This window comes from Drosophila mauritiana, chromosome X (assembly GCF_004382145.1).
Source record: "Drosophila mauritiana strain mau12 chromosome X, ASM438214v1, whole genome shotgun sequence".
In the NCBI taxonomy this organism is placed as follows: domain Eukaryota; kingdom Metazoa; phylum Arthropoda; class Insecta; order Diptera; family Drosophilidae; genus Drosophila; species Drosophila mauritiana.
In genome coordinates, this window is record NC_046672.1 from 4,115,854 (window position 1) to 4,130,044 (window position 14,191).

General features: G+C 43.7%; 1 protein-coding gene across 2 annotated transcripts; it reads right to left on the reverse strand.

Annotated features, from left to right (window-relative positions):
* Positions 1 to 10,476: 10,476 nt before the first annotated feature.
* On the reverse strand, positions 10,477 to 12,583 carry LOC117148543. 2 transcript variants are annotated; one of them, XM_033315975.1, is made up of 3 exons: positions 12,515 to 12,583; positions 12,048 to 12,350; positions 10,477 to 11,961 (listed from the first exon to the last, which is right to left on the reverse strand). In XM_033315975.1, exons 2-3 carry the CDS (start codon positions 12,336 to 12,338, stop codon positions 10,546 to 10,548), a joined length of 1,707 nt encoding a protein of 568 aa, XP_033171866.1. In that variant the 5' UTR covers positions 12,339 to 12,350; positions 12,515 to 12,583; the 3' UTR covers positions 10,477 to 10,545. The 2 variants fall into 2 exon arrangements, with proteins under 2 accessions (XP_033171866.1, XP_033171867.1); XM_033315976.1 differs by having other exon boundaries at positions 12,048 to 12,343; positions 12,515 to 12,573.
* Between the last annotated feature and the right edge of the window lie 1,608 nt (positions 12,584 to 14,191).

Consider the following 14,191-nt stretch of genomic DNA (forward strand, 5'->3'; position numbering starts at 1 on the left):
AAATACTTATTGGTGAAGGATATTATCTTTAAGGACACATATCTATAATATCACACAATGCCCAACAATTATAGATACCAAACACTTAATATTATTATTATTCAATATTACTATACATACAGTATTCATAAATTTTATTTTACATTTAAATTAGTTCTAAGACCCAGAGCACTTTTAATTTACATTTCAAGTCACACAATCGAGGGCGTACTAATGCGTAGGCGTGGCATGCTAATTAATACGACCAGTTGGCCACGACCCGCATAATTAATTGCCTAAAAAATATGCCAATTTAAAAAAAAAACAGGAATTTTAAGCGAATTTATTTTCACAACGCATTTTAGATGTATGTACATATGTAGTTTCAATTAAGCAGAGATTAAAAATTCCATCTATGAAGACGACTCCTTCTCTCCTGCAGCCAAGTGAAAATGTCAGAAATTTTCATTAAACTAACCGATGGAAATTGAAGATGACCGAGCAAGAGCCGGGGTTGAAGCGGTTGCAAAAATGCAGGGGGAGATGTCAACGAATCTGTCAACACATGAACACAAGTTTGCGGCCCCAGGAGGGCGGACAGAAAGGGGAAAAGTTCCTTTTGCGACCTGCTTCTTGATTGTTGCGGGAAAATGGCAAAGCGGGAAAAGTGGGAAGGCGGGGGAAAGCGGGGCAACATGGACACAACAGCCGCATCATGAACGGCAGCCAGAAACAACAAGGACAGCACCAAAAAGCCAAACTAAGCGCAGGTAAATTTAATTATGCCAACGGGCGAGCATCGAGAAATAATAGAGGAATTCTCCAGAGAGTGCAGCATCGCACAAAAAAAAAGTGTAGCCTTAACAATTTGCAGTGTAATTGAATTGTTCTGCTTTTTAGCAATTTAAGTTCAATTGACACCGCTCGACATGAGAACTCTTTTAATAATTGCTTACATAGATTAATCATACGCACCGTAATCGAAACTCGCTTTTCAACAGACGCCATTAAGTTGCCATTAGTATCGCATATTTCTTGCTGCCAGCGCGCAGAATGCAAACGAGTACCAAAATTACACCCTAATGAACCGACCGCGCTATTATGAATATATACTTTCCTGGCTTTTCGCTGCAAGCGAAACTGCATCTTGTTTTGGCCATTTTCGCGCACTGATAATGTTAATGACTTGGCGGCAAAATATTTAAATGCCAAGAGAGACCCACTGATGACACATTGTCTGCTTTCGCCAACGAAAAGGTGGGTGGAGCTGTCCCCGCCCCCCACAGCAGATAAATAAATCTTTGCGCCCCCAGCAGGGAACCTGAAAGCCCGAACCAGGAAAGGAACCTGAAAGCAGGAGCAGGACCACGGAGCCTGCGGTTTTCCAGCTAACTTATGGCTGGCTGCAGTACTAACATGATAATAACCTGGCTGCTGACCCGACCACCCAGCGGCAAAAGTCCTAATTCGAATTTATTTCGGGGTATTACGTGTTGTGCGCTTCAATCGGGAAAACTTGGGAATTATATCATATTTCGTAGGCAATTTGCGGAGCAGTTTTATTATAAAGATTCGATTTTGTTTCTTTATGCAATAGTTTCGAATAATCGCAGTTAAAATAAGAATAATAGAGGAATATAGAAATAACAATAGGAATAATAGTAATAATACAGAATAAGACCAAGTCGAACCACAGAAGTACGATTCTTTACTAGCATAACTGATGCAGGCGAAATGGGTGAACAGGGTGTTAAGAGTGGACTGTGGCAACTGTGGCAACATTCTGACAATCCAACCGGCGGCATTTTTCATTTTCTTTGCTGCAGTTTTCGGGTAGCACAATGATATACGATATGGGCCAGCGCCTTCTGCTTTTCCCCCGATTTTGCCGCGTTTTGCCGGATTTTTCTCGTCCTTTTTTTTTTTTAACTTTCCACAGCACTTTCACTGCGGCCATAGAGAAAAATGCCGGCTCGACCCAGTTGAGTCGCAAATTAATGTCAATATTGATATTGGCCATATCATTCGGCCGGCTAAGCGCTAACGAGTTAGCAGGTGGCACATCCAGACGGAGGAGCACTTCACCACCAGCCTTAAACCACTGAAGCCCCGTCAACCGCGCTGCCAATTTGGCTACTTAACAGCCAACTGAAACAGTTAACTTGGAATTTGGAAGAGCTGCTGGAAAATTGTCTAACTTTTATTGTTTAGCCCTAATGCCCCTGTTTATGAAGCACAAGTTAACATTGTTTTAAGCTTGAATTGCCAAAAACAAACTATTAACATTTTGCAGTGCTTTAGAATCAGCTTTTTTCCAGCTATACGCGATTTAATTTAAGCGATTTTTGTCACGTTCACTTTGGCAACATTCGCTATCCGTTGTGTTGGCCATGTTCATTCGTGTTTGGGCCGTGTTTAGTTTTCCGGCGTGCGGTTTTCGCGGTTTCCGCTGCCGTTTTGGTCTGTGCCGCTTTGGTAATTCGGTAATACATATTTCATGCCCGAATATGAGGGAACACACACATGTAATACGAACATATGTAGTAGTACATAGCACTAGCACTAGTAGTACATGGTACAGTGGTCGGCCGCTTTTCAGTGGCCAAAATTGTTAGCCGGCATTTTGGCTTTTAATTAAATTAAAACGTTGGCCGCGAATTCCATATGCAGACGTGTTGAGAGGATTTGCCGAGATTTTCGCCGCTTGTCCGAGGACTTTGGCGCCGATTTATAGTCTAATTTGTGTGGCAGCGTTGCAATGGGTAGGGGGCATAAAAACAATTACCCAGAGGACAGAGCTTATCGGTGTGCTAAGCCGCGTATAAGCCATGTTTTCTCATTTAAGCTACGCCACGACTGTAAAATAAATGAGCCATATTGGCTGGCGCTTGTTGCCGATGGCGAAGCCAGTTTACAGGATCGTTACGAAAATACATATGCTTATGTTGAGTGAAATATAACTACCAACAAATAGAAGGTAACTTAAGCTCAAAACGATAAATGTGCATATAATAAATGTAATAAAATAATACTAATTAATTAATTTCTCTTGTAGTGGTTTGAAATGGAATAACTGTAAAAAATCACTCACCAGCTATGCTGCAGTGCCTCCTAAATACGAATGACCAATGTAAACAGATCACTAAAAAAAAAACAAAACTTTCTCTCTCTTTTTCATCACTAGAAAAAAAAGGAACAAAAAAACACACAAGGCAACTTAATGCTTCTTCATCTTCCTTTTCGCTGGCGTGAGCACATGCAAAAGCGCACGCTTTATTTCACAATCTGTGCGCAGATCACCTGAAAAAAACCTCACTTTTCTCTCTCCCTCTCTTCTTTTATGCACTTTCTCACCACTTGAAAAAAAGCAACAAAAAAAACACACAAAGCAACTCAATGCTTCTTCTTCCTCTTCTCTGACGCCAGCACATGCAGAACTAACGGGACTTGATCCCGTTTCATTTTACGCTTTATTTCACAATTAGGCGGCTTTAGACTAAACTAAAACACTTTCGATGAGCACCTGCCACATTTTCTTATGATTCCCCGCCTTTTTAGTTAACGCACTTAACGAGGATAACTTTTCCGGCCCGTATTGCAAAAATCAACGATCGGCAGCAAAACGCGTCTGTTTCCAATGAAAAAACCGGCGAACTGAACTTTTCAACCTTCTCTTCTTTCCACTTTCTTTTTGTCCTCTTTCTCCTCTCTCTCGCTCACCTAGTAAAGATGGCGCACGTGTATTTAGTGCTGCCTCCGGCCCACAGATGGCGCTCTGTCGTCGCTTTGATCTTCAGGTGAAAAACTGTTTTCTTAAATCAAATTTAAGTCTGGCCTTAATTCATTTCTATTTTGTCCAAAATGCCCCGCGGTCCCCACTCAATTTGCCTAATTTGCCAGACCAACAACAATGCAACAATTTTAAGTAGCTCCTTTCGGGGTTTGGCTAAGAAGAAGAAGAAGCGAAATAAAGTTGGCAGCAAGATGACAGATTTTTGCGGCGACGTTTTAGGGCTGTTTCGCAGTGCTGATAATGTTTCGACTTTCACCTGGGGGCGGTGGAGTACCTCCAAAGGGGTGTGGTCGTGGGGGGTAGGTGGTAATGCGAAGTTGCATGGGGCATACATAGTTTGTGCCTGGACTTTCTGCTGCAACAGATACTTGCGGCGCAACTTCCACTTCGGCCGCATGCCAAACAACTATGCCAAAAGAAGCAGGAAAATGGCTACAAAACTTGAGCCTAGCTTGGGGTTTTCCAGCCCCCATCCCACTGAAAATCGCACACGAAAATCCTCCCAAAATTCCCACTTCCGTAAAGAGCGCGCTTCCAAGGAGTAAATTTCTTGAGACATTAATTTATGAGTGCCCAAAACCCTTTAACTCCAGTTTGAACTATTTAAGCACTCTTATTCGGGCATTTCTGTGCGTATTCCAAATCAAAGGATATAGGATCATAGGATATATATTTAAACCTAACACAATACAAACTTACTTAAGTTGAATGTGATTGTTAATGCGTTAAGCTCATGGAGGGGAGAGTATGAAAATGAACGCGGATAAATTTTGGAAAATACTTTCATCATCGTGGCTGAAAAGTTTTTCTTGGCCAAAAAACAAGGCTCGAACACAATTGAGCCAAGTTCGTGGCGCATAGGCAGCTTTCCAGCTTAATTCAGTGATGCCCACTTTATTTACATATTTTATTATTATTTACCAAGAAATTACACATGCGTTTTTATTTTATTTAATCATATTCTGCTATTTAGTTGCTTTGATTTCCGCTGCAAACTGGCCAAATTAGCCACTCAGTGGCTCAGTTATGACCAGCTAGGGATGCAGTGGCCAGTAAGGATCGTTTTAGTTAGAGGATATATAGCCACGTATATGAAGTACCACATACTAGCTAGCGGGCAATTACGGCCTACATGTTACCAAAAGAATGTTCGAAACTGGGAGCCGGAGTTGAGACTCCGGAAATGGCGGACGTGTGGCGACCATAATCTCGCCGAAATAGACAAGAAAATCCGCTGTAACTCCGGCAACCAACCACGCCATGCACATACATACATATGTGTATATGCTGTTTGTCCCAATTTGCAGATGCATTATGTGGGATTTGGCCTTTGCATTCGAATAAAATATCAAGTTGCCGAAGCTCGACTTTTGCAATTTCAATTTTCGCCATAAAAACAACAAAACTTTAGCCCAGCGGCGGCCGTGGAAAACCAAACCAGGAAATGGAAATAAATCCAGATTGCAAAAAAATATGCGAACGGCCATGTGGGGAAAACTTGGCTCTAGTTTTCGCTGCACTCCATGCACTTTCCACTTTCGACTCGAACTGGCCAAATCTAATTACATCTGAAGCAGGGCCACCAAATCAATTGCATATGTCATAAGTCCCAGGAAGCCAAAAAAAACTTTACTGATTACCTTGGCCAAGTTAGCAACTTTGGGGTTTCTTTGGGACTTGATTTTCCAGAGTGCATATTATCAATTTAGCATGCAAGCGAACGGGTTCAAATGGCCAAAAGATATTGGCTTGAAACGAAAGAAGAAAAAAAAACAAATTTTCGATTTCCATATCAATCTCTGTCATTAGCATAATTCGATTTCGGGCCTTCTTCGCCATATGTTACGTCAATTGGCGAATTGGCCGAGCCCACAAATCGTTGCCACTCAGTTGACTTTTCGCAGCGCATCGAATGGTGAAATAAATCCCAGGATATGTAATGCATATATGAAGATTGCAATGTGGGTTTTAGTTTCCCGCACATATTTTATATGCACAAGGAGGTCACTTGGAAATTGGGAATGCATGCATTATATCATCTTATACCCTTTAATCAGAAGGTCGATGGGCAGCCTTTGTTCTTTGGACTTGAGTCTTTGATTTGCAGGAAAACCAAACCATATATATAAATTTTTTTTTTTGATATGAAGAATTAACGAATTCGCTATTTTCGCTTGTTATTAACATTCGGAATAGCATACTTTTGGGTCGAATAAACGTCTGATCTGATTACAAACTTGTAGTTTCTGTGTGCGACTTTTTGCATTTTTTTTCCCCTCCAACCAGCCAGCTAGATTTATGTGACTCACTTTGCCCACTTTCACCCGGCGGGCAAAAGCAGCTGCATCTGCCCCAGCCTTTTTCCGCCATTTCCCCTGCTAACCCACCGCTTTTCCTGCGCCCTCCAGTTTCATCTTGGGCTTCATCTGTGGCTTTGGCTGCTACTTCTTTGGCTTTGCCAATGGCTCCTTGTGTTTCCCAGGCAGCCACTTCTGTCCAACCAAAATGTCATATGAATATTTTCGCGCTCGACTGTCGCAGATGTGCATAGTCAAAAAAAATTATACTATAATTATAATTAGCTAAAAAAAAGACCATGTGGAATATATACTAGTATATATAAGACCACAGCTTTGAAGGTAGACTTTGAGTCAATGAAATAATCGGCTTAATGCAGGCATTTCTCGCAGTGTACCTATCATACACAGCATCTAACCATTTCCATCTCTATCTAAAATTGTTTGTCTACTTGTGTTTTGCACAATTTTTGTGCATTTTGGAGCAGCTAACACAATTTGTGTGTGCCTGATCTTGTGATAGCCCCGTCTACGTTTCCATCTACGTTAGTCAGCCATGTGAGCCCCGCACCCTGGCAGCCCATGCCGCACATTATGTATACCCACCTACATGTACATATATCCCGCCTGATGCCTGCCACTAACTACAAGCTGACTGTCGCTATAATTTTCCAAAAGGATTTACAATGTTAAAATTACTTCCTAAGCCATCCGACCATGTCGTCGTCGTTTCGTATGAGGAGCTCCAGCTTGGATTGGGCTCGTAGTGGGAAGGACTGCCAGGACGGGATGAGCGCTCGGGCAGGAGGACGACAAGGGTCCTGCCTGGCTGAGAAGTCGGCAAATGGCAAAACTCGCGAGGCTTTTCGTGTTTTTCTCTAGTTCCCAGCTAAGCGCAAATCCGCGCTAAAAACCAATGGGCGATGGGCGATGTCATCGTGAGTCACGTCCAAGTAACCATTTAAATAATAATAAATAATAATAATAATATATAGGAAAGTTATACTGTAACTAGAACACCTAAAAGTGCAGATTATCAGCTTGCAAATAATTCCTAAGCTTTAAAATATATTTTATCTATATATATGTTTGATGTTGCAACGGATTGTCACGATCCCCTCTCCCCCGCTGCCATCAACTTTCGCCTGTTTGTTTTTCGCTTTTGGCCAACACGCCAATGTCGTACTGGTTCCTGCTTTCTGGGCTTCGGGAGACCATTTTTTAGCCATCTTTCTCCTTGGTGAGCTTTACTTTTTACTTTTTTCTTTTTGCACGTTTTTTTTTTTTGTTTTTTGCGGGCATCTTGTCATCCTTAGGCTTTTGGCGTTGTTCAACTTTCGCCAGACGCCCACATGAAATGGCAGCTGTTGTCGCCGCCCCGAATCCTTCTGTTGCCGCCTGATTCTCCTATTTCCTCGTATGCCTAGACCTCATATCCCCCTTGATTTGCCAACTTCCCCCGAAGACCCAAAAAAAAAATGAAAAGAAAAGAAAAGGATTGCGTTCTTCTCTAAGTCATTCTGTCGTTGCCTTTTTGAACTTTAATATACTGCAACATTCATGTGTTTGCGAATGCGACACCCTACATATATATAGATGTCTCTTTCCCGTGCTCTACTGCCGTCCCTCTCACAGAGTGCCCATATACAGCCCTCTCTTGTCTGACAGAAGCGCTACCCTTTCGCACATTCTGCCAAACACAGAGGACAACTCAATTTTACAAAAGGCGTTGATGTAAGCGTGCCACCACACACACACAAGCACACACACACACACCAATTAGAGGGTGTGAAGGAGAGGGGCTATGTGTGCAAAAGAGAGGGCAGAGGACTTCTAATAGTAATTCCATTTATAATTTACTGTCGTCGATTTATAAATGAGCCTAAGCCATCAGGACTTGAGCCGGCGCCTTTGCTGCCTTTGCTCCATGTCCTTGCTCCGGTTGCCACCCCATCGGAAGGATAAAGACTTTCAGTCCCTTCCCTCCTCCATCTCCGTAGATTCCGTAGACCAAGAGCAAAGCTGCCAAGTGCTTAACATAATTTTAGGCGCATTTGTGGCATTAACATGGTGGCATTTGCATATAGAGCAGGGTACCAGCCAGTGTGTTCGGTGCACACTGAGAACAATTGCAAGCAACTTAAGAGGGTAATACTCTATCAAATGTATGGTCTGATTCAGTTTCTGACCGTGCAGTCGCATTAGAGGCCACAGGTGTGGCCTGCAACGGAAGCTCTTAAGCTGACCCCAAGCCTGGCATTTGTACAGCCCGTAAAGGCAGTGGACCCGCATATATGTGGGCATATATATGTATATATATACATATACCCGTGTGCGGGACTAATCGCGCCACATGACACATGCCGCACACTTATTAGAATTTCATAAAGTGGCCGCCGCATGCTGCAGGATGCCGCAAAACCACGCTAAAATCTCAGATTAATGAAACGTTATAAAATTGCTCAACCATTTTTGGCCACAGAGTGGGTTATGGTGAAAATTGCTGCATTTAGCTGGGTAAATGCAACTTTCTTAAGCCAGAACCAGAGTTATCAAAATTATCAGCAGCCCCTTTTAAAGCCCTTTCCCCATTCGATTGGCAACAAAACGTAGCCATACCATTTCACTAATGGGTTCTTTCCACCAAACGAATAAGCGCACACAACGAGTATATTTAGCATATGCACAAAGCTTTTCGTAATTTGTTATGCTCGTATGGCAGAAGACGACTGGAGAACCCAAGTCCCAGTTGCAGTCGCAGTTTCGAAACTTATAAAATTATGATACCCAGAAAGCAACAAATTTTAATTGCAGCACAATTTTCGTAATTCACGCGAACAGAAGGAGGAGAAATGTTTTTTTTTGTTCCTTTTTTTTTTTCTTGCGGGATTTGCAATGAGCAAACCGCATGCATGGCGGCAACTTATCGTTGAATGTAGCACCAGTGCCAGGCTCCACTGTACCCGCACCGTGCACACGCCACAGTAAGGCAAGACAAACGCTCCAAAACTCGCCAAAGTTTTCGGGGGCTATGCAACTGTAACTGTGTAACTTTCTCGACTCGTCTGTCTGTCTCGTGGATACCCTGGAACTTGAGCGGATAAGGGTAAGGGTATGCATGATGAAGGTACAGCAAAGTATAAGCTTTGGAAATTTGCAAATTATATGTGACATAATAAGCTTGTAGCTTTGTAAGCAGCATACTTTTTTCTCGTTTATTTTAAGGCCGAAATGTGCAATTAAGAGGTATTTCGCTGTCGAATTACATCGAACTTAGCTGCACCTTTCTACGACTGTGTGTGCGCATGCTGGCATTATAAATTTATTTAGCAAAAGCGCGTAAAGCGCATAAATTGCTGAGCGCAAGCTGCTCAAGGGCTGGCCTTCGTCCTTCGTCCTGGGAAGGGGAAACGCAAAAAAGAAGGATGAATCCAGCGGAAAACCCAAGGAGTAAAATTCGCCATGAATGCGATGTGTGGTGTGTGTGTGAAAAATTGAAATTTATTGTTACTGTAAGCTCCGTGCAAAAGCACACACATACCCAGCGCAATTGTGGGGTTTAGGCGGCCAAGGGTTAAGGCGGTGGTTTCACCTTTTCACCGCTTGCCGTTGAATCACTCCCAGTCGCCGACAAAATAATAATGTAATAATAATTTTTCCAACTCGTTAACACATGAAAACGTGTATGCTCCACACACGCACACACACACATCCTGAATACACACACACACACACACACACAGAAATGAAGAGAGCATCGGGGTTTCCCCGCGTGGACAAAATTAATGATGCGAAACCGTTTGTGGGCGGAAAAGAGAGGCTAGCTCTATATGCCCCTACAAGTATTATAACATTTAAGCTAATTAAAGATTTGAAATCTTAGCAAATTATTTATTACCAGCAAGTGTCCTTTTTGACCCCAATTCGCGACACCTGCTCCTTTCGATATTGTTCCAAGCAGACACAAAAAAGGAACACAAGAAATCCATTTGTGACAAGTGGTCTGCGGAGCGGGGAGCGGGGAGCGAGGAGCGTTGACAGGACGACCGCGCAAATAATTGAAATCAATTCATCGGCATAAATTGCTTTAATTAAACGAGCGGAAATAATAAAAGCGCAGTGATAAAAACGCTTAGCACAGCTGTTCGGGTTGAAAAATTGTGACAGCTATTGAGGAAATTTTTCGCCAATCATTCACCAATCAATATTATCGAATTCCAAACTGAATTTCAAACTTTTTCAAAAATAGATACACACAATGCTTTTTTGAGGCATTTTATTTCATGTGCAGTTTACAATCCATAATTGATAACTCCAAACAATTAGGAAATTGGCCGGTTGGTTTATGTTAACTGTAATTTAAAGGCTGGATTGGGTGGGTTATATTGGGGGGGGGGGGGGGGGGGCTGAGTTGTTGGTGGTTAGGGGATGTGTGATTATCCTCATATCATATATAAAATATATGTACATATGCATTTAAAAGGGTAGATCTTCGATCATTCGCTCGGTATCGAGCTCATAGCTCTCCATGGGACGCATATTCTCCTCGGTGGTCCAATTCTCGGTAGGAACAATGGCTTTCGGCGGGACCAACAGCTTCATGCGGCAGACATGCAGAAAGAAATACGCATCGATGGTGTCCTGGTTCTTTGTGCGCAAATCGGAATCCATGTTGCGAAAGCGTTCTTCTTGAGCGGCTTCTTGTGCTACGTAAGTCATGGCCGTGGGAAATACAAGTCTCGACATACCGGTGGTAATGACCCCGGGCATTGCTGCGCCTTCACGCTCAAGACTCTGAATGCGTCGGCCCAGTTCCTCCCAACGGTCAGTAGTTCTATGCTGCTCGTCCACCATTTCGTTCAGCAGTAATCGTATGCCACGGAAGTGGCGAATAATGTAACGTTCGCCATCCTCTGGCAGAGGTGGCCAATCGGGCAATTCTGGCAACAAAGGCCCTACGAACATCGCCGCCTCCTCATCAGCCATGTCCTCGCGCAGCTCATAAATGGTCTGTAGATCATCGGAGGGCGGCAAGTATGTACAAACACGCCGGGGCCAACGCTTTACGGTTTCCTTTAGCCGCTGAGCCTTTTCTATCGCGTATTTCGAAATGACATTAGCACAGGCCACATCGGTGTAGGGACAACAAGGCCTCGGCAGATGATAAGGGCACTCCTCATCGTATATCCACTCCCTGGGCAAATCGACGAGTAAGCCCTTGGAGCGACAGAAGGCGAAAAACTCGCGACGACGCGTGTGCAATTGCTGCACTTGGGCCACAGTAATCGCAGAGCTGATCCTCTCACGAATGTGGATATTGCTACGAACAACGTTCATGAAGGGCTCGTCGGGCACCGGTGGTGTCATGGCGCAGAGCCAAAACTTTTCCAGAATGACCATTGGTATGAGAGTGAACCGAAGGCAGCCCAGCAAAAGTGGCGTCGCCATTGCAATGCACTTAGTCTGACAGCTCAGCCACCTTGTAATGGCCACAAGCACCTCCAATTCGGAATTGACGCCCAATGCGTCCTGCTGCAGCATGGTCATCACATCCTCGAGGGGCATTCGCAGAAAATCATCACTGCCCAGCACAGACAGAAAGGCAGCACCGATCCTTTGCAGCATCAATTTGCGCAGCTCCTCGAGTTGCGGATATTTCAAGGCCCTCAGGTAAACCTGAAAGGCGAACTCCTCGCGGAAGCGATTGGTGCACAGTTGTTCATAGCACAGCGCTTTTAGTGCCGGCATCTCCAGCTGCACGGCCGTGTGCAGGAGCGTCATCAGTTTATCTGGTTGCATCAATGGATCCAGTCGCCCCTGCCGTCTCATCCAAGTGTAGGCAGCTCGAAAGCCCACGGCAATAAGGTCGATGTCCTCGCGAAAGCAGTTCACCTAAGGTACAGTACAGTACTCAGTTATCGACATTCACGAGAACGCGTAATAAGCAATATTATTGATAATCGATATCTGGTACTTACCGGACGAATATAGCGATAAAAATAGTGGCTATGACATTGCAAAAGTGAAGAAGTACACCAAAATGTTGCTGTGCCAATGCAAACGCGAGTCACGGCACCCAGACTTTCAAACATCGTCTCACTGAAGTCCATCCCATCGGTGCATGGCTGGATGGCCTCCCCGTGGCGGCGATGGGTGCGTGGAGAGATCTCATTGTTCCATGGCACCACGCTATTGAAGGCCAATTCGCTGGTCAACGCGGGACGAGCAGCACTCCCATTCAGATTTTGTACGCGATTGATGAGCCCCATGTTTCCTTTAGCCTCGAAAAAAAAAAAACAAAAAAATAGAAAATTGTTAACGCGTAGAACCCACAAAATTTCAATTCCAATTATTTTCTTAAGAGTGCGCACAATTAATATCCGGTTTTGAAAAGCACATGCCGCGAGGCATTGCGCAATTCGATTATGCACGCCACTTCACTTACCGTTTCACAAACGAGTGCAGTAAAATATATACAAAACTTGTAAGAATTATACACAATGACTGAAACAAATGTCTGATCACCAAAAACTGACAGTCACCAAAAACTGACAGTCACTAAAAGCATGGCATGCCTGGATTTGGCTGGCATGGCCATCTACGATGTTGGGATTTAATGATTTCACATCACAAATAATATTCTGGTATACAGATGGTTCAGTTTTTTATTTTATTTAGTTTATTTATTTTTATTTATTTTAGTTGAGTTTAAGTATCCAAATATATGCAGAATCACTGATGTGGGCATTTCATTCCCCATTCCCAAGCCGATTTGACGGCACTGGATTAGCAGGGTTGCCGCGGGGCTAGCTAAATTTTTCGACTGTTCATCACTGTGCGTGATGGGACTTGGTGATTGATTTTGGCCATTCCATGCCATGCCCGCCCGAAAGCCAATCACTCCTGCTGAGCATATTTCTGGGCCAGCTAATGGAATTTTAACACAAATTAGTTGTATTGCTTAGATGCCAGCTATTTGGTAATTTGGTAATTTGGTAATGCCAAGTGCCAAGTGCCAGGAACAGGAAGAAAGAAGCCGGAGTTGACCTGCGGCATTTTTGGTAATTACGATGGAGCCAGGAGAACCGACCGCAAAAGCAATTTTCTTGGCAGGCCAGGACATTTACCGCCCACTTTTGCCAAAGGATGTTTGCCTAACCTGATCTCTCCGCGCCGCCCCCCTACCCCTTTGCTCGCATTCAATACTTTTCTTGCTGGGCAATAAAATCAAATCAACAGGGCAACAAGTGCTGCTTTTCAGCTCCTGCCAGGGTTGTCATCTCGCCGCAAAATGAAATCATTTAACCCGGGGGCCACCGCAATACGAACCGAAAAACGAAAACGGAGCGGGTAAAAAGCGAAATAATATTGAACATGATTTATGCCATTTCACTTTGAGCTCAAGAAAAATATTTGGCGAGTGGGAAAAGCGAAAAACCCCTGGGCACACAAAAAAAAATATATATAAAAAAAAAAAAACAGCTGAAGCACAGGAAATATTAAGGACGACGTCGACACACCGGCAATAATGTAGGGGAAAAATAATTATTTTTGGCAAAAGCTCATGTACGAGTTCGATGAAATGTTCTTGAAAATAGTGCGCAGAGTAAAATATTTACGGCCTGCGCCACGTGCCCAAAGGACAATTGAAAAATTATGCTAATTTTCCGGCTTTGTGTGTGTATGTGTGTGTGTGTGTGTGTGCGCTGTTGTTCTATTATTTTCTTTGCTCGTGGGAGAGCGGATTGCATAACCAGTTTCAGGAGTCTAATGGAACTGCTGGAGCCAAAGGAAGCAATATGGAAAAATCTCACAAACCCAAAGGGTTTTCGTTGCATTCCGGCACGTTGGCAATTTATTTGCTGCCGTTCCCTCCAGCTCCGCTGGCCCCACTTCCTGCGCCAGTGGGCGTGGTCCAACTATTTAAAAACACACACAATAGGAGGTTTTCGAGGATGCGAGGATGGGGCACGCTGGGCACGGGGCAGGAGTTTCTTCCGTGATTAATGCCCGTCGTGGGCTTCTGTGCCTTCGTGTGCAAATTTCGTGTAATCTACTTTAAAGCCCGGGCATTGCATAATTTTAGGCAGGAGACCTACCTGCCTGGCACTTTGGCCCCAGC